We start from the raw sequence: 23,087 nt of genomic DNA, 5'->3' as shown, positions 1-23,087 counted from the left end.
GTTTGCTGCGATGAGGCGCCCATGGCGAATCGTCCCATTCTAAGGAGAAGGAATGAAGTTGCCTGAGCAGTGTTGCTCACCTAGCTCGAAGATCTGAAGGGGAAGGGTGAGGAAGCCGGACCGAGGGGTGTAAGGGTTATTCTGGCCAGGAGCAGTGCACACATTGTCTGAAGGGGGAAGAAGTAGAAGGAAGGAGACCTGTCGTCCAAAGTCCAGAACTTCCTGGCTGTACAGGCGGAAATCTTTGGCCTGCAGAATTTAAACACAGAAAATGTTTTACTGGGATTTCCTTTTAAAAAAATATTTTAAAAATTTATTTTTTTATTTCAAACATTCCAACCTTCCTTTTAATTTTTTTCCCTCCACAATTTGCATGTATACATGTATGCATATACCATAAGACATATCAAAACATACATAATTATACATTTTTATCCAATCTACCATAAATCAATATCCTATTTTTGCACTTATTTACACCACTATTTATCAGTCTGTTTTTCCTCATTTTTTGCACTTTTCATCTTTCTTTAAGCAGTGTGTGTTCTTTGTGCATCTCTGTTCATCCTTCACCATTTGCAACTTGATTCACATTCATATTTTTTCTCTATACTCAAAATTATAATATATTAAACAACGAAACATTGTAAAGCTCTTCATTTTTCATCTTGATATGTCTAATAATAGGAATATCGTATTAACATCAAATATCATTATGCTCATCTTATGTGTATTAACAATTCACATCTTATTAATATCTCTATCTTAACTTATTTTCTATTATTCCTTAATCTTCTTCATTTCCAAACTCCTTTTTTATTCTCTAACCGTTGATGAAATACTCCCCATATCATATAATATTCAGTTTGTTCTTGATTTTCTAATTTTAATCTGCTAATTTCTGCACATTCTAATATTTTCCTAATCACCTTTTTATCAACATGATTTTTTCCGCTTTTCCAATGTTGTGCAAATACAATTCTAGCTGCGGTTAATACATGAATAATTATATATAAATTCTCTTTATTGTAAATTTTTGATTAAGATCCCTAGCACCAATATATCTGGTTTCAGCTCAGTATCCTTACTGGCATTTCCAATCATATATATAAATATTTTATTCAACAAGATTGACTTGTACAAGATTGGGGCCACCATAGTTTTGCAAAGAATCTGCACCCAAACTGCAAAGATGTCCATTTGGGCCCAACTTTGGTTTCCTGTCCGAACCTTCAAAAGAAACTTTGGCTAAACTTTTAGCTGTTTTAGTATTGGATTGTCGCATGTTGTTTTTACCACTGTTGTTAGCCGCCCCGAGTCTACGGAGAGGGGCGGCATACAAATCCAATTAATAATAATAATAATAATAATAATAATAATAATAATAATAATAATAATAAACTTCATTGTTGTGAATTGTCAGAATAAGACCGGACCAGTTCAGACATGCTATAAAATCCCACATCCTTTTCTTTCTCCCTCCCACCCCCATCACGTGGTTCCCACCTAGGATCTACCTCGTGAAGTGGGATGTTGACCTGTTGCATCAATTCTCTGATGGCCACTTGGAGCTCCTGAAGAAAAAGCTGCTGAGAAGTTTCCAGTTCTTGCTCGGAGGGAATGGGCTTTTCCATGCTAGCCAGGTTCTGCAGCCATTGCCATTCCTCTCTTGAATGCAGGAGAACGGATAAATGCAGAGAAGAAGTCAGCAAGGTAAATACCTCCATACCCTCCAAAGACAATTTGATGCAAACACTGGGCCTTCTCGTGTTGGTACTTTCATGCTTCACGCAGACTAACCTTTTGATTAACTAGTCCAATAGATGTTCTGAGCCATGGTGGCGCAGTGGTTACAGTGCAGTACTGCAGGCTACTTCTGCTGACTACCAGTTGCCTGCAGTTTGGCAGTTCAAATCTCACAAAGATCAAGGTCTGTAAACTGCTTAGAGAGGGCTGGAAAGTGGTATATAAGTCTAAATACTACTGCTATTGCATTAATTGTATAAAGGTAATCCTTGACTTGAAACTGTTCTGTCTGGGTCACTCCAGAAGCCAATACCAACCCAAAAAGAGAATCCAGACACACTGGTAAAAGGCAAAGGCAGTTTTATAAAATGCAAGAAAAACACAGGTAACAGAAAATGTCCTTACAAACAGGAAAATGCTGTATCTTCAGATATATCCACGAAGGCAAAAGTCCATGCAGCAATACAGAATTCTTGCTGCCAAGCCAAGGCTGTAGATAGCAGACCTACACCTCCCACAGGTCTTCCAAAGCTGCTGGGCCACAAGCCAGGAACAGAGACGCCGAGAAACAAGACAGGATAACGCAACTCCAAACTGATAACACTCCACATGGCTTCAAGGGCTTGCCTGCCTTTTAAACCCTGCTAAGAAGGACCACACCCAAACCCAGCTGTTCCTAATTCAATGCTGATAATACTTCTTTAATTGCTCCTTTCTTTGATCTGACCATCTCTGTCGCATGTCAATGACGGCTTGAGCTTCATCACCTAATGACTCCAAACTACTGGCTGGGGAGAGCCACCCCCCCCCCCCCGGGCTCTCATGCTGTTCTCCTTCATCCCATTCCTGATTTTCCTCTCCCCCGTCCGACTGTTCAGCCCCCTCCTCTTCGCTGTCATCCTCCTCCGGGCATGGAGCCAGCAGAGACACAGCCGGTCCCTGAGCAGCCTCAGGCTGAACCACAACAGAATCTAATCACTTAAATGCTTAAGATCCAGATTCAAAGTTCTGACAGCTGCCCCTGATGTAGGAGATTAACAGGTTAAACAGGATGGTGGGGTTAAGTGTGTCATCAGTTTGGAGTCATTGCATTGCCACAAGAGACTCAAGACCAGGCCCCTATGACCTTTGTCTAGTGCCAATTTAGATTTGACTATTAGTTGACCAGATTCTTGTGTATGGCAATAGCACTTAGACTTATATACTGCTTCACTGTGCTTTGCAGCCTTCTCTCTAAGTAATTTACAAAGTCAGCCTATTGCTCCCAACATTTTGGGTCCTCATTTTACCGACCTCGGAGGGGTGGAAGGCTGAGTCAACCCCGAGTCAATGAAAATTGAATTGCTGAACTGCTGGCCGATGGCAGTCACCAGAAGTAGCCTGTAGTATACACCACCATGACTCTTAGCAATAATAAACTTTCCCATGCTTTGAATTCAATGAAGCCTCCTGGTTATTTGCATCGGACATCAGTGGTCACACAACCAAACTTTAGGCACTTGGCAACTGTACTGTATTTACTGCACCCTGATTTCAAGGGACTGTGTTTTTAGTGGTTGTGTGGAAACCTGGTAGTTACTTCCAATTTTGGGTAAAACCACGCCAATAGCAAATCACTGTTTTTGGTTCATGGCTACTCTGTTTGCTTAACAAGTGGAGCAGCCACTCCCAAAACTGTTGTAAAATCAGGTTAAGTCATGTGAACAAGCTGTTTTATGACAGTCAAAACTTACCATTGTGATGCCTTCATGGTCATAAATCAAAGACTATCTATATGTCGCATTGTAAACGACAATTCAGGACCTGGCTATATCTGGTTTAACCTTTCCAGTCAAATCTGCAGGCAAACCATCAGCCCAGTTTCTATAATTTTTGTCTTAGTTCTCTCTCCTCCATTTGCAATTTTTTTTTAAAAAAATCAGGAGATGAACCTGCAAAAAAATCTCAGCTCACCCTGATCTGGCTATAGATCAGTGGTGAAATCTACTTACCTTCCCTACTGGTTTGGAAGCATGCACTTTTTCACTCTCTGCGCATGCGCAGAAGGCTTCACACATGCGCAGAGGGTTGAAAAGAAGAAAATGGTGAGGTCTGGGCGGGTGGGCAGAGCCTCGCATTGCCACTGCTACTGGTTCTCTGAACCACTGGCAGCAACCGGGTTGAATCTGTAGCATTTCATCCTTGCTACAGATGTAGAATTGCAATTTGCAAGCGTTGCCACTTCTCATTCAAAAATCCTACCTAGATACGTTGGAATTGCTCCTTATTTTCACATGACACAAGATGTTGGGTAATTGTTCAGGCACCAACACTCGGATCTGGTCGACTGCACTGCAGAGCTTCAGGTAACCCAGATAAAGTCCAGGGGGAAGCGCTTGGCTGCTGTTCTGGTGGTAAGCTAATTTCTCCTGAAAAGAAAAATATTAAGAAATGGCCATTGAGAGGGTAAGCTGTTCTACCCCAGTAGAACAGCTTACTATCCTGGGGGGGGGGGGATTTTGTTGTGAGCTGCTCCGAGGACTCGGAGAGGGGTGGCATACAAATCTAATAAATAATAATAAAATAATAATAATAGTAAGTCCTGTAGAAAAAAAAAATCACAAAATCCAAGAAACGGGAAAAATGTAACTATTAGGCCCTAGAAACCAGTCCTGCATTTGGCATGAAAGCCAGCTGGGAGATTTTGGGCCAATCACTAGGAGATAGTGAGTAGTGATGGGAGAACCGAACCCGCACAATTCGGGTCCGTACCGAATTTTGCGGTGTTCGGTATGCCGAACATGAACCCAAAATTTTTTTAAACTTCGGGCAAAGTTCGGGGTTGCGTTCGGCATTCGGAGTTTTGACATCATCGGCAGGTTGCTAAGGACGCCAAGGTGATCACTTCCTGGATTCCATGGAATCCAGGAAGTGATCACCTTGGCATCCTTAGCAACCTGCCGGTGACATCCAAGTTCCGCCCCCGGAATCTCTTCATGGGAGGGATTCTCCAGCTCCTTCAAAGGGTGGTCTTCACGTAAAAATAAACATTTGTTATTTTTACAAAAAAGGACGCCACAGCGATGCTGCAAGGAAAGGGCAGTCCTTTCACGTAAAAATAAACATGGAATCCAGGAAGTGATCACCTTGGCATCCTTAGCAACCTGCCAGTGATGTCAAAGCTCCGCCCCCGGAATCTCTTCGTGGGAGGGATTCCCCGTTCGGGTTCGAGTTTGGGTTCAGTTCGGGTTCGGCCTAATTTTGCATAAAATTCATCCGAATTTGCCGAACCCGAACACCGTTGGGTTCACCCATCACTAATAGTGAGTTCTAGTTCCGCTTTAGGCATGAAAGCCATCTAAGTGACTTGGGGTGGATCACCAGGAAACAGTGAGTTCTAGTCCTGGTTAGGCATGAAAGCTTGCTGGGTGACTGGGCCAATCACTAGGAGATAGTGAGTTCTAGTCCCACCTTAGGTATGAAAGGTGGCTGAGTGGTTTTCAAGAGACAGGGGTGAATTCTATTTCTACCTATTTCTACCTATTTCAGGGTGTCCAGGGGGAAAGCATTTTGAAATTCCTTGATATTTCCCTGACATTTCTCTGTAACTTGTGATTAGTTAAGGCGCAGTCGTAGATGACGTCATACCAAATGGCTAAGCCATGGAGAAATATCGGTAGCTGAGGAAGCAAGTTGTTGCCACAGTTATGCTCATTTTTGCTTGACTCTGCCAGGCAGCACGATTTGGGTTTTTTAACATAATTTTTCCCTGACTTTTAAATATTTTAATACAGTTTGGTTTCCCTCCCTCCCCGATTTATTCCATTTTTTTTTTACAAATTCCCTGACAATTCCCTGATATTTCCCAAACTGCTGATTTCCCTGATAATTGCCTGATTTCCCTGTTTTCCAGGTATGCTGGACATCCTGCTATTTCTACCTATTTCTACTTATTTCTATCTTATGCATGAAACTGTCTGTCTTTGGGCTGATCGCTAGAAGAGTGTGAGTTCTAGTCCCACCTTAGGCATAGAAACATAGAAGACTGACGGCAGAAAAAGACCTCATGGTCCATCTAGTCTGCCCTTACACTATTTTCTGTATATTATCTTAGGATGGATATATGTTTATCCCAGGCATGTTTAAATTCAGTTACTGTGGATTTATCTACCACGTCTGCTGGACGTTTGTTCCAAGGATCTACTACTCTTTCAGTAAAATAATATTTTCTCATGTTGCTTTTGATCTTTCCCCCAACTAACTTCAGATTGTGTCCCCTTGTCCTTGTGTTCACTTTCCTATTAAAAACACTTCCCTCCTGGACCTTATTTAACCCTTTAACATATTTAAATGTTTCGATCATGTCCCCCCTTTTCCTTCTGTCCTCCAGACTATACAGATTGAGTTCATTAAGTCTTTCCTGATAAGTTTTATACTTAAGACCTTCCACCATTCTTGTAGCCCGTCTTTGGACCCGTTCAATTTTGTCAATATCTTTTTGTAGGTGTGGTCTCCAGAACTGAACACAGTATTATTCCAAATGTGGTCTCACCAGCGCTCTATATAAGGGGATCACAATCTCCCTCTTCCTGGTTGTTATACCTCTAGCTATGCAGCCAAGCATCCTACTTGCTTTTCCTACTGCCCGACCACACTGCTCACCCAGTGAAAGCCCTCTCTCTGTCACTCTGTCTGTCTGTCTCTCTCTCTCCCCCTCCCCTCCTTTCCACCCTCCCTCTCTTTCTCTCTCATCAGCCTGCCTCACAGTGTTGCTGTGGGGAAAACAGGAGGGAGAAGGAATTATAGGCATGCTTGCCACCTTGAGTTATTTATAAAAAATAATAACGGTTGAACAAAAACTATCTAAATAAATAAGAAACAGCCCAGGGTTAAAAAAAAAAAAGACAGGTAGTTAAACAAGAAGCAGATCAAATTGCAGCCAAATAACTTAAGCTGGATCCGCCTAACCACTCTGTGATTTGAATTATAGGTTCAACCGAATCAGTTTGTCCACCGTTTCCTGGATTCCAACCCAACCTGCAACTCCTAGAGAATAACTGGTAAGGCTTGGAGCTACCAGCCACATTTCAGAGGAGAAGATTTTGAGGAATAGCCAGAGCAAGGCTGCTACCTGAAGAAGCAGGGGCAGCATTGAACTGGCCTTTTAGCCATTTGGCCTTGGCTAATGCTAGCAACCCCTTTGAATAAATGCTTTGCCTTAGCCCCATTTGTGGTCGCAGATTGACGCATCCAAAGGAAGTAGAAGGACAGAGAAATCGCCAAAGGGTCAGGAAGAGAAGGAAGGGAGAGGCATTCATCTGGCGGGCCCCATGGGAAGAGCCTTCTCTGTGGTGGCCCCGGCCCTCTGGAATTAACTCCCCCCGGAGATTAGAACTGCTCCCACCCTCCTTGTCTTCCGTAAACTACTTAAGACCCACCTATACCGCCAGGCATGGGGGATCTGAGACACCTTTCCCCCAGGCTTATTATAATTTATGTTTGTTATGTATGTGCTGTTTGGTTTTTAATTATGATACGGTTTTTAGGTTTTTTTAATATTAGATTTGTGCCTGTATAATATTGTTTTTATCGTTGTTGTGAGCCGCCCTGAGTCTTCGGAGAGGGGCGGCATACAAATCTAAATAATAAATAAATTATTATTATTAAATTATTATTTATTATAGAAGCGATTCTTTGGCCCTAAGACCTGTTCAAAGTGTTGAGAAAACAACTGTGTTGGGAAGTGGAGATAGCAAGCATTCCTCACAATAATTAACTGAAACTCTGGTGGAAACCTCGACAACTGGAGACCCATTCTTCCATTTTCTTTCATTTTCTTCCACATTCTTTCATTGTCTTTCACATGCCACCATGGGGAGAAAGTGAAGAACCTAAGGCTATAGACCACAAGGCTGGCTTGGGAGGCATGCTTTGCCCTGCCTTAAGAGAGCTTAGTGGGATCTGAATTTCAATTAAAAACAACGACAACAAAAGGACTTAGCCTCTTAATATATGGCAGTTTTTTGTCCTGAATGATGTATAATATCGAAATATAAGATTGATGAATTCTATCAGGTTGCTGGCATTTTATCTACTTATTTATTTATCTAATTTATTTATTCATTGCATTTATTAAACATTGAATTCTGTTGCCTGCGGAATTCTGGGAGAAGGAGTCAGCCCATCTTAAAAGCTGCCAAGGTTGAGAAGCGCCACATTAAAAGTGATTTTTTCCCTCCACGATTGAAGGAGAACTTTGTCTTCTCTGCGAAGAAAGCACCATGAGTTACCTGCATGGTCATGAGAAGGACGTCCAGTGCCGTAGGTTCCTCAGGGGAAGAGATGGACTTGCGGCTCGTCTGCAGTTTTGAGAGAGGGACCCAGCGAACGCTCTCAAAGGTTTGGCTGGTCTTCATTTCTTTGAGGGTGACCACCAAAATGTTCCCTTGCTTGTCTTTGATGGGTTCGAAAAACACCTGGCCCAGGTCTTGGATTCCTAGCAGACCCTACACAGCAACCGAGAGAGGGAACAGCCTCAGATGGTGCATCTACTACAGCAGGGGTGAGACCCTCTGAATTTTGCTACCAGTTCATTGCACCCGTATGCGTGCTACAGGCACTGCCATGCGGCACTCAAATAGGAGCATTTTGAAGCCATCAGGGTCCGCAAAGATAAGTAGAACAGCGAGGAGGAGGGGGAATCAGCTGTGCCACACAATTTAGGAATTCCTGCTTTCTAGATAATCTAGACGGCATGGCACAACTGATCGTAGGATATAGAAACATAGAAACATAGAAGACTGACGGCAGAAAAAGACCTCATGGTCCATCTAGTCTGCCCTTATACTATTTCCTGTATTTTATCTTACAATGGATCTATGTTTATCCCAGGCATGTTTAAATTCAGTTACTGTGGATTTATCCACCACGTCTGCTGGAAGTTTGTTCCAAGGATCTACTACTCTTTCAGTGAAATAATATTTTCTCATGTTGCCTTTGATCTTTCCCCCAACTAACTTCAGATTGTGTCCCCTTGTTCTTGTGTTCACTTTCCTATTAAAAACACTTCCCTCCTGGACCTTATTTAACCCTTTAACATATTTAAATGTTTCCATCATGTCCCCCCTTTTCCTTCTGTCTGCCAGACTATACAGATTGAATTCATGGAGTCTTTCCTGATACGTTTTATGCTTAAGACCTTCCACTATTCTTGTAGCCCGTCTTCGGGTTCGCCTGAACTGGTAGCATTTTTTACTACCAGTTCGGGCGAACCGATCCGCCAGATTCACTTAACAGCCGTTTCACTAATTGAACAACTACAGGGATTCACTTAACGGTGGCAAGAAAGGTCGTAAGACTGGGCAATGCTTGCTTAACAAATGTTTCTGCTTTAGCAACAGAACTGTGGGGTTCAATTGTGGGGGTAACTCAGGCTACCTGTAAAACAGGCCTGAAGAAAGTGACTCGTGGCTGTTTTTCACACTTATATCAATGCAGCGGAATACGTCAATCTGGATTCGCTTAACAACTACATAACTTTCTGAAAAACCACTTTAATTTGCTTAACGACCACAGCCAAAAAAAGAGTAATAAAATCAGGCGTGACTTGATTAACCATCGCCTCGCTTAGCGATGGAAATTCTGACCCCAATTATGCTCATGGGTAAAGGATCACCTGTACGAACAGATGTGTCCTTAAAACCCTTGGAACTGTCGTGTCGGAAAGATGCCACTTTTTTTACCTGCATTTGTGAGATGGCCAGCAGCATTTTGAAGCGGGTTTGGAGAACGCAGGAACAGGAAGACTGGGAGACGGTGACGCACTGTCGCAGCCATAAGATTTCATCCCACATGCACGATACCTGCAGCAAACACAGCAAAGGGTTTCTCAAGTCAGGATAAGATGCTCTGGGCCCTGCTCCAGGTTTGACGTCTATCACGGAGCGAGATCAACTGCACTCTTCCTAGGGGCTCAACACCTTTCTTTCTTTTACATCGTGGCGACCAAAACTGGATGCAGAATTCCAAGTGGGGTCTTACCAAGGCATTCTAAAATGGCATTAACCCCAGTTGTGATCTGGAGTCTATCCCTCTTCAAGAACAGCAAATTATTTTTTTTAAAGTACAGTGATACCTTGTCTTACAAACTTAATTGGTTCCAGGATGAGGTTCTTAAGGTGAAAAGTTTGTAAGACGAAACAATGTTTCCCATAGGAATAAATGGAAAAGTGATTAATGCGTGCAAGCCCAAAATTCACCCCTTTTGCCAGCCGAAGCACCCATTTTTGCGCTGCTGGGATTCCCCTGATCGCAGCATCTCAAAAACACAGAGGTCTGGAGGTGGGGTTTTGAGGACTTTGGTGTTTTTGTGATGCTGCGATTTCACTGATGCTCCCTTCGCTGAGAAACCCCACCTCTGGCCTTCCGTTGCCAGCAAAGCACCCATTTTTGTACTGCTGGGATTCCCCTGCAGCATCACAAAAACACGGAAGTCCGGAGGTGGGGTTTCCCATGGAGGGGAGCCTCAGAGGAATCCCAGCACTGAAAAAACAGGTGCTTCACTGGCAACGGAAGTCCGGAGGTGGAGCATCCCAGCGGCAGCGGTGGGTTTGTAAGGTGAAAATAGTTTGTAAGAAGAGGCAAAAAAAATCTTAAACCCCGGGTTTGTATCTCGAAAAGTTTGTATGACGAGGTATTTGTAAGATGAGGTATCACTGTATCTTTATTGTTTTCCAGAAATAAAAAAGAAGAAAAGAAAAAAGAAAGAAAGAAAAAGTAAAAGAACAAGGAGTAAAAGCAGTATTTCTCACATGTTTTGTTCTAGTTTAACAGATCTTAATCCATTTCTATTACCTTTCTGATACATTTCTTTCTATTTTGTATATTTACATTTAATTATCATAAATAAATTTTACTAATTGATATAGAAAGAGATACATTGGGAAGAAAAAGAGTAATAAAAGTCATACTTCCTAAGGTAATTATTATCCTTCTTTTGTATACTGATAATTTGTATTGTTACATTTTCAGCCTTTGTTTCGAATCCATTCGTGCCATTTTTCCCAAATTCGTTTAGGTTTTTTACTTTCAATCCCCTTAATTGAATTTGTCATTTCATCCATCTCAATACATTTATATATTTCATCAATACTTAAGCTCTCTGATGGAGTTTGTTCATTTTTTCATGTTTGTGCCAATGAGATTCTGACTGCAGTGCTTATATGTGTTATGAGGAAGAGCGTTTGTTTGGTATAAGATCTTTTCCAAATTCCTAAGAGTAAACCTTCTGGTGTGTATTCTATCTTCTCTTTTATAATTTCGGTGAGCCAATTATGAGTTGTTTTCCATATCCTTTGAATTTTGGGGCAGGACCACCACATATGAAAAAAGGAACCTTTTTGTTTTTTACATTTCCAACAGGTGTCTTGTAATGTCGGATATATTTTCGCTAATCTTGATGGTGGCATATACCATCTGTAGAAGAGTTTGTAATAATTTTCTTTATATGCAGTTGACAGTGTTATTTTAGATATTGTATTCCATGATTTTTCCCAATCTGCTAGATGAATATCATGTTGAACATTTTTAGCCCATGCTACCGTAGGATTTTTAATTGTATCCTTTATTTTTTCATGTTCTAAAAGTAGTTGATAAATTTTAGTAATCTGTTTGTCCTCCTGTGATCTGGAGTCTATCCCTCTTCAAGAACAGCAAATTAAAACCTCCTTAAAAATCGGCAAAATTAAAACCTCCTAAAACAGTCATTATATCAAGCAGGGCATTATATCAAGTCAACAGCCTTAATTAACACATGGAGCGACTTTAGGTGAACAGCGCCTAAGGCCACGGTGGGTGGGTGGGGGAAAATGATACTTCACGTCTCCAGATGTTAATTGAAGCAGGAAAAACTGGTTCCAATATACAGATAAGTCTAAAGACTTGCTGGGAAGCTGTGCCATAGAGGATTTAGTGATCATGGCATGCATTTCTAAAATGGTCAATGTTAAAAGGGGTCACCTTGGTGAACCAAAGGAAATCCTGCATAAGCAAGCAGGAATAGGTGTCATCGATCTCCACCACAGGGATCTGGTCCTCAGGGGTCACCAGAACATTGTCGTCCTTGTAGAATATGGAGGCGAGATAAAGACCCCTGCAAAGAGAGAAAATATTTGGGGTTGGGGGTGGTGGTGGTTGTCATGAATTTAATTAAAATTCCAGCTGTTTTTCTGCCCCACTTATCTCCGACTCTAAGGTAGCTGATAACTGTCAGATGGCCCTGGCTCCCTCTCTGCCTCCAACGCAAAGCACTCATCAGAGCCTTTCCCAGACTCCAGGACTGGCCCATGTTCCTCCCCAACCTTCTCACTGTCAGAGAGTGCCACCAGCTCCACTGGCTGCTGGTGGGCCACAACAATACTAAAACAAAAGACTCAATAGAGCATTTAACAGCCATGGGAGCACATACAAAATCCTATGTTCTGGGCAGTCCCACTTTCCAAATTTTCTTACCTTTTCAGTGTCTTTAAAAATTTGCTACCAGGATGGAAGAGATACTTTAGACTTTTGGAGACGGAGTGTTTTCTACTCTGGGGTTGATTCTTACAGGGCTCTGAAAACCAAGAAGTAGAAATTATTAAACACCCAACTTTTATTGCCATTTATTTTTCTTTCCCCACCCTAAAGGAGGCTGAAAATTTGGGTCTGTCTTACACTCTGAATGTAGGTTTTTTAAAGTGTTTTTCCCCCTAGCCCTAACAACGTGTAAACGATCTTCCCGGCTCTTACCAGCTTGCAGGCTTTTTCATTGCTACTCTCTCCAAATAATGTTTTTTAGCCCTAAATCTTTGCAGGCTTTTTTCATTGCTACTCACTCCAAACAAGGTTTTTCTAGCCCTAAATCTTTGCAGGCTTTTTCATTGCTACTCTCTCCAAATAATGTTTTTCTAGTCCTAAATCTTTGCATGCTTTTTTCATTGCTACTCACTCCAAACAAGGTTTTTCTAAACCCTAACTGGTGGATAAAATAATGTGTTGAAGCTGACTAGAGTAAGGATGCTAGCCTGATGAATACCCAGTTAGGCAGATTCCTTCCCCCCATTTTTCCTCCACAAAAACTAAGGTGTGTCTTATACTCTGGTGCGTCTTATACTCCGAAAAATATTTTATCTTTAGCTACCAAAAAGGCTACCATGTTGTCTCACTTTAACCTTTCTTTTTTCTTAGTTTCCTTTTCAGCTCTTCTAAAATCTGTATTTCTTCCATGCCTTTCTTCTGCAGAAGTCTTGTTGCTTTCCAGCTTAATCGTTTTGTCCCCTCTCTGCTATTTATGGATCTCTTTCCATGTCCTAACATTATATCTACAGCTAACTTTTGCTCTTCATACAGTTGTGGAACTAACAGGCAAGTGACAACCAGTTTTCAGTACCTGACATATGGGTATAAGATAAGAATAGTGAAGAACAATTTAAAATGACTGTATTACTTTAATTGTACCCTATGTTTGCTTATTGTCTTCATCTTAATAACCCTGTGAGGGATGTCATAATTATTCTAATTTAAAGCAGCAGAAAATTAAAAGATAGGGAAACCTGGTCCCAGTTGTTCCACATAAAATTCAGAGAAAAGAAGGGGGGTTAATTGAATCTGACTTTCTTGGATCTAATCTATTCTATTTGGTCAGGCTGTTCTGGGAAGCCATTAATATTTGATCCTACACTTCTCAAGAAGTCACCCTGTTTGCTGGGACAATTACTTTTCAACCATTCTTGTATTTTAGTCTTCTCCTCTTTTTTGCACGAGGTCCTTTAACCGCTATCAGAGCTGGGACTGTGTGAAATGTTAAATACAGTGATACCTTGTCTTACAAACTTAATTGGTTCCGGGATGAGGTTCTTAAGGTGAAACGTTTGTAAGACGAAACAATGTTTCCCATAGAAATCAATGGAAAAGTGATGAATGCGTGCAAACCCAAAATTCACCCCTTTTGCCAGCCGAAGCGCCCGTTTTTGCACTGCTGGGATTTCCCTGAGGCTCCCCTCCATTGGAAACTCCACCTCCGGACTTCTGTGTTTTTGCGATGCTGCAGGGAAATCCCAGCAGGAGAATCCCAGCAGGGAAATCCCAGCATCGCAAAAACACCAAAGTCCTTGAAACCCGTGATGCTGCGATTTCACTGAGGCTCCCCTCGCTGGGAAACCCCACCTCCGGACTTTCATTGCCAGCAAAGCGCCCATTTTGCGCTGATGGGATTCCCCTGCAGCATCAAAAAAACCACGGAAGTCCGGAGGTGGGGTTTCCCATGGAGGGGAGCCTCAGGGGAATCCCAACAGTGCAAAAACGGGTGCTTCGCTGACAACGGAAGTCCGGAGGTGGGGCATCCCAGTGGTGGCGGCTTGGGTTTGTAAGGTGAAAATAGTTTGTAAGAAGAGGCAAAAAAATCTTAAACCCCGGGTTTGTATCTCGAAAAGTTTGTATGACGAGGCGTTTGTAAGACGAGGTATCACTGTATCTGGAAAATGCCATAAGCAATGGCCACAATGGCTGGGGAATTTTGGGGAGCAGAAGTCCAATGAGGGGCAAACATTTGGAAACAACCAAGGTCAGGGAGCACCAAGGACCCCAGAGTCCTCTTGCTCCTCCTCCATTCAGCAAACCCCATTCCCTTCTAGCACTGATGACGTCCCTTAGTTAAGTCATGAAACATCTGCAGCAAAACAGCCAAGCTCAGAGAACACCCAGGATCCTTAAACTGGGTTCCTGTTCCCCCCTTTTAATGTCTTGACTCTGATCAAAATGTATTTAGTTGCCGACTCAGGTGTAGACTGCTGAAAGGAGAAAGGGCTTCTTCTCTGCAAGGAAACCAGAGCAGTTTCTAAACTCAACTGAGTTTTTATCATTTAGCATTGTATACCACTTAACAGTGCTTTACAGCTCTCTGTAAGTGGTTTACAGGTCGATTGGCGGGACCTTGAGGAAGAGCCTTCTCTGTAGTGGCTCTGACCCTGTGGAATCAACTGCCACCAGAGATCTGCACTATCTCTTCCCTACCGGTCTTCTGGAAAGCTGTTAGCCCGGCTTTTCCGGCAGGCCTGGAATTAGAACCAGAGTGATTGTAATGTATGTGTGTTTTTAAAATTATATTATTGCTTTTATCATACTGCTGATTTTATTGTTGTTTTTTACTGGGTTCTTTTTTTTTTACTATTGTTGTATTTATAACTGTTGTCAGTCACTCTGGGTCCATTTCGGAATGAGCGGCATGTAAATACAATCAATCAATCAAGTAAGTAAGTACATTGCCCCCAACAATCTGGGTCCTCATTTTACCGACCTCCGAAGGATGGAAGGCTGAGTCAACCTTGAGCAGTAGTGGTACTAGGGTGGAAGGACAGCAGTAAATGGACAATCCACAATTGCTACCGGTACATGGTGGACCACATCCACTTCGAAATTATGGAAATAAGATTGAATAACTTTGATGAAAATAAATTGGAGAAGCTGATGGCACGATGGAATAAGGTGAAAGATTATATCTTAAGTAGAATTTATGACGACAATGTGAAAAATAAATTCCAATCACTTTTTGTAGGTAAAGAAATGTAAACCGGAGCTAAGGAAGAAATTGAAACTTATTGCAAATAATTTAACCCCCTAAATGGTGGTGGGGTTTATTGGTGTTAGGCACTTTTCTTTAAGTATTTTTTGTTTGTTTGTTGTAATAAAAATTCAATAAAAATATATTAAAAAAAAAACACCTTGAGCCTACTGAGATTCGATCTGCCAAACTGCTGGCAGCCGGCGATCAGCAGACGTAGCTTGCAGTACGGCACTCTAACCACTGCGCCACCGAGGCAACAACCATCAAATCCATTTTGCCTCTGTTTTCCTTCTGCCTCTGGCAACTCATTTCCTTCCCCATCTTTTCCCTCCCTCTGCCACCTCTTGCGTGGTTCTCCCTGGACACTCCTGATGTTTACAAGCAGCCCAGGGAGAATAATAATAGAACCCCTTAAGAGCTGAATTAAATTACATCAAAAATTATTTGTTTGGATTAGGCCCCGAGTAGCCACGTTCGGCATCCGCATAGCGAAGCTGGTTGCAACGCCCAAACCTTGGCCTCCATTCAGAATGCTTGGAATACTTTCCTCCGCCAGACTCGTCTTTAGACACGCGACAGGACTCACCGTGACACACGCAGTGTTGGTGCACCATCTTCACCTGGTTGAGGAGGTGGTCCAGAGCTTCGGCCTGTCCTCTTTGACGCGGAGCCCTCCCGTCGTATTCTCTCCAGTCTGGAGTGGATGTCAGATGAAACTGGTTAGTGTCAAGAAATGCGCCATGGGTTCTAAGCAGATGTTGCTGGTATTGATGGTGTTATCTAGTTTGGTAATGAAATCACCAAGCTCAGAGAGCACCAAGGGCCCCACACGTCTCCTCATCCTCTCCTTCCTCCCATTTGCAAATCTGACATCCTTCTAGCACTTGGTGATGTTACCTAACTGAGTCATGAAACATTTGCAAGATAGACACCAAGCTCAGAGAGCATCAGGGATCCCTTCCTCTCCTACAATGGTCTCTGCTTATCTTTGAAACGCCTTCCCGGATGCTACACTCTACCTTGGTAGAGGAGCACTAAGCACTTCTCCACCTCCACCTCCTCTCCTTCCTCCCCTTTGCAAATCTGACATCCTTCTAGCACTGTTGATGCTACCTAGTTGGTTCATGAAATGTTTATTTATTTATTGGATGTTTACAAGAAAGACACCAAACTGAGAGAGCATCAGGAATCCCTCTACCTTGGTAGAGGAGCGCTAAGCTCTCCTCTCCTTCCTCCTCCTCTCCTTCCTCCCCTTTGCAAATCCAACATCCTTCTAGGACTGATGATGTCACCTAGTTGGGTCATGAAACATTTGCAAGAAAGACACAAAAGCTCAGAGAGCATCAGGGATCCCTCTACCTTGGTAGAGGAGCACTAAGCCCTCCTCTATTTCCTCCTCCTTTCCTTCCTTCCCTTTGCAAATCCAACATCTTTCTAGGACTGATGATGTTACCTAGTTGGGTCATGAAATGTTCTCCTCCTCCTCTCCTTTGAAAATCCAACATCCTTCTAGCACTGATGATGCTACTTAGCTGGGTCATGAAATGTTTGCAAGAAAGCCACCAAGCTCAGAGAGCACCAAGGACTCCACAGTTCTCCTCTACCTCTTCTTCTTCCTCTCCTTCCTCCCTTTTGCAAATCTGACATCCTAGCATTGATGATGCTACCTACTTGGGTCATGGAACGTTTGCAAAAAAACCATCAAGTTTCAGTGAGCAGCAAGGACCCCACAGTTCTCCTCCACTTCCTCTTCCTCCTCTACTTCCTCCACTCTGCAAACCTGATACTCATCTAGCACTGATGATGTTACCTAGTTGGGTCATGAAACATCTGTGAGAAAACCACGAAGCTCAAGGAGTGCCAAGGACCCCACAGTTCAACCCTGAGCTACAAATATTCTCCTCTATGGGTACTGGGCTTCACTCTAGTACAGTAGTTCATAGTTACTGCAATTCAGATTTGGTCCGCACAGACACAATTACCCAACACTAGTAACCATTGATGGGAATAATTTGCAAGGATCATCAAGGGAGTCATCTCTTTTAAGTCAGTTTCACTGACTTCCTAATTTTGTCACCTGAGTCTACCACCATTTATTCTTCATTTCCTTCTTTTGGGATCATTCTAGTTCAATTTCTATATGGATATATTCATTTTCTATCTAATTATAAAATTTCACCCATACATTATAATACAGTATTCTGTGTCTTCCTTGTCTTTAATTTTCATTGTCAGTCTAGTCATCTCAGTACAGTTCAAGCTTTTCTTAATTACTTCTCCTTCAGAAGGAATTTCCATTTGTGTGCTAATGCAATTCTAGCTGCTGTAATTATATGAACAATTAAATATGTATCTTCTTTCTTAATTTTTTTCTGGTAAAATATCCAACTGGTTCTATTTCTATACAGTGATACCTCATCTTACAAATGCCTCATCATACAAACTTTAAGATTTTTTTGCCTCTTCTTACAAACTATTTTCACCTTACAAACCCACTGCCGCTGCTGGGATGCCCCGCCTCCGGACTTCCGTTGTCAGCGAAGCACCCATTTTTGCGCTGCTGGGATTCCCCTGAGGCTCCCCTCCATGGGAAACCCCACCTCCGGACTTCCCTGTTTTTGTAATGCTCCAAGGGAATCCTAGCAGGGGAATCCCAGCAGCACAAAAACGGGCACTTCGCTGGCAACGGAAGTCCAGAGGTGGGGTTTCCCAGCGAGGGGAGCCTCAGTGAAATTGCAGCATTGCAAAAACACAGAGGTCCAGAGGTGGGGTTTCCTATGGGGGGAGCCTCAGGGGAATCCCAGCAGTGCAAAAACGGGCGCTTCGGATGGCAAAAGGGGTGAATTTTGGGCTTGCACGCAATAATCGCTTTTCCATTGATTCCTATGGGAAACATTGTTTCGTCTTACAAACTTTTCACCTTAAGAACCTCATCCCGGAACCAATTAAGTTTGTAAGACAAGGTATCACTGTACTTTGTTTCAACATTTTTTCTATCCATGTTTGAATCCGACTCCAATATTCTTTGGCCTCTGCACACGCAAAAGAGCCTGGCGTCTGCTTATATTTCCAACACTTCAAAGATTTATCTTTAAATATTTTAGCTATTCTTTCTGGGGCCACTTCTAAAACATGTTATACATATTCTCTTTGTATGCTGTTGCCATAGTTAATTTGTAATTTCTTTCCCAAAGCTGCTGTCATTTATCTATTTCTTGACCATTTTTATCATTGTTTCTTTCACTTGTTCAAACTCTAAATCAATATGAAGTAAACAGTTATATAATTTTTAATTAGTCTTTGATCCGTTCCTATGTGCTTCACTGTTTTCAGAACAAATTCTTTAGGCCATTCTTCATTGGACCGAAGGTAAAATTCACCTAGGCAAGTAACACCTATAAGACCTCTTCCTTCTGCTTCTTGGTGAGGAGTTGGCCAAGCTATTAAGCTGCACGGGCAAATGTGTGAGTTACGCTAGCTTTACATTATTTAGTTTACACACTCCTCCCATGCTATAGTTTTCCACGGAAAGTTCAGCTCCATTAATTTTGGCCAAAGCCAAGTGCTATTTTTAGGTATTTTAAAAACACCCAAGGAGATGCCTTGAGTTTTTATAGAGCAGCCGTCAAATTCTTTGAGTTTTTTTTTAATTTAGAGGAGGGGTTTTTTTTAAGTGAAAGCCAACAATAATTCATTTGCTACTCTTGACTATGTTCAACGGTTGCCCACAACAATAAGGGAGCCGAATCTGGAGGGCCCAATCCATCAGACACATTTAATTCAAAATATGGTTTTGGTGGAGTTTTCTTAAAACCATTGTCCTTTGATCCCGGAAGCAGTCGAGATAGATAGTAGACCCAGGTTTGAAGAGCACAGATGGGAAAATGGCTTAAACCTCAATGTCACCATACAAATATACTGAACAGCTGTTGTGTAGAGCTAGTCCTCAACTTACAACAGTTAATTTAGTGACTGTTCAAAGCATGGGGGAAGAAAGTGACTTGTGACCGTTTTTCGACAGTTGCCATGTCCTGGGTTCATGTGATCACCTTCTGACGAGCAAAAATGCCCGACCGGCGGCTTAAACCGCCGGCCAAAATTGCCCCCGGAGCGGGGGGATGCTGCTGGTGGCTCCATGGAGCCCCGAACTTTTGGTTTGCAGTGAAACCGGAAGTTTGGCTTTTGGCAGCACGCCAAGAAGTGCACTGCCTCCTGGATGCAGGGAGAGGTCCTAGATCGCCCTATTTAAGGGCGATCTGAACCGGACCTCCCCCTTGCTGGGTTCTGCCTCCGAAGCGAACACCCGCCCACCCTCCACTATTAACAGTGTGTCTCTAGGAAGTCACTTCGGGGCTGAATAGGAATTTTTTGCGGCCTACCCTTTAGAGGCGGCCGTTTTTTCGCCTATTCCACACTGACGGTACGGATGGAATGGTTAGGGGGTGCGGCGCACATAGATTTTAGAAAAGGCCTCCCTTTGGTCACTGGGGTTGGCAGGTTAGGGGCGGAAATGGGCAGTAGAAGCGACTGCGCATGCTCCTTTGGGCAGCTTTTAAAAGGATGATGGACCGCCTCTCTCCAGGAACTAGAGGTTAGAACAACGTCGGGGATTGGAGAGAGGATGCCCATGGGACTCACCGGAAGCAATTTCCCTTCGGGATTGGAGGGTGAGCTCCTCCCACATGACAAAAGGGGCGTGGCTTGGATCCAGCTGAGGGTGGCTACCTTCACCTGGTTCAACAAGGAGTTATGCCCAATGTTGCCAAGGAAGATTCTGGCAGGAATTTCCGCCCCATTAGTTTTGGCCTCTGCAGGTCCTTAGTTATAGTTGAATTTAAATATTTAAATTTGTATATTTAAAGTTACATTATTTAAATTTATGTTAATTTAATAAAATGACCCTTTATTTAATCCATACAATGTCTCAGCGTCTTTACTCCGCTTCCGGGGCAACTGATAGGCAACCCAGATTCACTTAACAAACCTGACTAACACAGCAATTCACACTTGTGGCAAGAGAAGTCATAAAATGGGGCAAATTCACTTGATAAAAGTTTCACTGAGCAACATAAATTTTGGGGCTCGAAGGTGCTTTTTCAAGAGGCAACTGGGCTTATTTGTTGTTTTTTAAAAGATGTTTCTCTTGAGGACACAGATAAACTTCCAAATGGTCTCAATGACTTTTTAAAAGGATGCAAATGGACAGTTCTGTCTGCAAGGAGTCTTTCAGTGAACCGTGGCCTGGATGACTGAGAATCTCTGCAGATTTTTAGCTGTTCAATTTGGGATGGAGACCCTTTGAATGGTGTGGGGGTAGGGATGGATGTCCAGAGGAGAAATTGCAGACTACAGCATTTTGCACCACTCGGGTGACTCTGAGAACACAGATAAACCTCCAAGTGGTTCTTCAACAACCCTCTAAACGGATGAAAATGACCAGCTTTGTCTGCAAGGAGTATCTACGAGACCACCTTCTGCCGCACGAATCCCAGCGACCGGTTAGGTCCCACAGAGTTGGCCTTCTCCGGGTCCCGTCAACAAAACAATGTCGTTTGGCGGGACCCAGGGGAAGAGCCTTCTCTGTGGCGGCCCCCGGCCCTCTGGAACCAACTCCCCCCGGAGATTAGAATTGCCCCCACCCTCCTTGCCTTTCGTAAACTCCTTAAAACCCACCTCTGTTGTCAAGCCTATGTAATCCTAGTGCATGATATGACCGTATGTATGTTTTTTATATTGGAGTTCCTTGCTTTTAGATTTTTAAATATATAATTGTTATAATTATATATGTATAATTGTTATCTTAGATTTTAATTATTAGATTTGTCAGTATGTATTATTTTTGTCACTGTTGTGAGCCGCCCCGAGTCTGCGGAGAGGGGCGGCATACAAATCTAATAAATAATAATAATAATAAATAAATAATAAATAATATCCTTCCATCCCCCCGCCATCCAGTCAGAGATGAAGAAGCTTCTTGGATGAGAAGTGAAACGTATTCAAGGAAAAACCAGAAAGTCCCAGCTGCCTCTTGAGAAAAGCCCTTTAGGGACCACACTTTTGTCCTTCATACTTACTTGAGGGGATAGCATGGGTTGGTATTGATGTTTGTGGGGGTCCCCAGCCCTTCATGTTATAGGCAGATACCTGGACATAGTAAGCTGTACCCTGTGAAGAAACAGCAAAGAGTAAAGATACCTAAGCGCAGAGGATAGCTTAATGCTCAACAACAACACAATATTGTATCCTTACAATTTATATTGATTGGTTCCTAATATGATTGGATTGCTTATTTGTACCCGGGCCATTGATGAATTTATCTTTTCTTTATGCACACTAAGAGCATGTGCACCAAGACAAATTCCTTGTGTATCCAATCACATTTGGCCAATAAAATTCTATTCTATTCCATTCCATTCTAATTTCTATTCTACTCTACTCTATTCTATATAGTAAAGATAGTCCTTGACTTACAGCAGTTTATTTAGTGACTGTTCAAACTTACACTGGTACTGAAAATGTGATTTATAACCATTATTCACAGTTATGATCTTTGCAGCTTCCCCGTGGTCAAAATTCAGACCGGGGTGAAACGCTACCAGTTTGACCCAGTTCAAGCATACCAGTAGCAGTGGCAGCATGGGGCTCCACCAACCTGCCCAGACACCACCATTTTCTTTTTCTTTTTCACCCTCTGCACATGTTCAAAGCCTTCTGTGCATGCACAGAGGGTGAAAAACTACAAGGGAAGTAGATTTCACCACTGATTCAGATGCAACTAGTTTGAATTTATGACTGTTGCAGTGTCCCAAGGTCATGTGATGCCCCTCTATAGTGAGGGTCATTTGTCAGGAACAAATGTTGAATGGATAGAGCAGTCCTAGGCAACCGAGAGCCCCTCAGGATTAGGATGGCTTGTTAGCAGGGAGGAACGGGGGGCAGGATGACCGAGAGAGGGAAAGCAGTGGACATGAGGAGCAACAGAGCTCCGGTGATGAGCAAGGACCATCCCCTCCTGATCCTCGATCACGGAGAGTGGAGAAAAGGCAGGAACAAAGCAGGGAGACCTGATGACTCGAGAGGAGACCGCTATTCCCCTCTTTACAAGGAGCACCTGGGGACTGAGATTTAAAGGGGTGCTATAGGGAAGGGCATTTGTCAGGAACAAATGCTGAATGGATAGAGCCAGTGTTCCCTCTATTTTTTTTTTTGGGGGGGGGTTGGCGGAAAAGTATAGTGTCTGAGCGGCAGTCCCTTCGGGACTGGGCGGCACAGAAATAATAAACAAACAAACAAACAAACAAACAAAAAACCCACCCTGTTTTGCCTCAGAGAATTTCAAAATAAAATACTGTACTGTGTGTCTATAACAGTGAGCTCATAATAGGGCAACTCTATCAATATCAAAATGCCACTTAAATAGTTGAGCTAGTTTCAAACTAGATTTTGATTTTCTTTCTCTCTTCCTTACTCCCATTCTTTTTCTTTCTCTTTTCCTTCCTCTCTTTTTTCTGTTTCTTTCTCTTCCTCTCTTCCTCTCTCTCTCCTTCCCTCTTGGCTTCTGGGCAGGTTTGGAAAACTCTGAGTTGATGATGATTTTTAAGTGAGCTATAGCTCACTGCTCAGCTTAGAGGGAACTATGGATAGAGCAGTCCTAGGCAACCGAGGGTCCCTCAGGATTAGAATGGCTTCTTAGAAGGGAGGAATGGGGGGCAGGATGACCGAGAGAGGGCAAGCAGTGGACATGAGGCGCAACAGAGCTCAGGTG

The 23,087-nt window shown here is 42.7% G+C and overlaps 1 protein-coding gene and 1 long non-coding RNA gene across 4 annotated transcripts in view; one reads left to right on the top strand and one right to left on the bottom strand.

Moving 5' to 3' along the window:
* LOC139172187 (uncharacterized) overlaps positions 1–1,572 on the top strand; it is a 79,432-nt gene extending 77,860 nt beyond the window's left edge. The window contains exon 3 of the long non-coding RNA XR_011559845.1: positions 1,511–1,572. This is a non-coding gene — a long non-coding RNA (uncharacterized lncRNA). The remainder of the gene's footprint in view (positions 1–1,510) is intronic.
* The window catches only part of LOC139172186 (ankyrin repeat and fibronectin type-III domain-containing protein 1-like), a 445,282-nt gene that overhangs the window by 10,030 nt on the left and 412,165 nt on the right, over positions 1–23,087 (bottom strand). For all 3 annotated transcript variants that reach the window (XM_070761028.1, XM_070761027.1, XM_070761029.1), the window contains 9 exons: positions 21,397–21,487; positions 15,909–16,016; positions 12,235–12,334; positions 11,743–11,875; positions 9,468–9,587; positions 8,016–8,231; positions 3,988–4,154; positions 1,518–1,668; positions 81–249 (listed from right to left, as the gene is read on the bottom strand). In XM_070761028.1, coding sequence (XP_070617129.1) covers positions 81–249; positions 1,518–1,668; positions 3,988–4,154; positions 8,016–8,231; positions 9,468–9,587; positions 11,743–11,875; positions 12,235–12,334; positions 15,909–16,016; positions 21,397–21,487 — 1,255 coding nt within the window. The remainder of the gene's footprint in view (positions 1–80; positions 250–1,517; positions 1,669–3,987; positions 4,155–8,015; positions 8,232–9,467; positions 9,588–11,742; positions 11,876–12,234; positions 12,335–15,908; positions 16,017–21,396; positions 21,488–23,087) is intronic.

The sequence above is a fragment of the Erythrolamprus reginae genome, chromosome 9, assembly GCF_031021105.1.
Source record: "Erythrolamprus reginae isolate rEryReg1 chromosome 9, rEryReg1.hap1, whole genome shotgun sequence".
In the NCBI taxonomy this organism is placed as follows: domain Eukaryota; kingdom Metazoa; phylum Chordata; class Lepidosauria; order Squamata; family Dipsadidae; genus Erythrolamprus; species Erythrolamprus reginae.
This window is presented reverse-complemented; position numbering and strand designations above follow the sequence as displayed.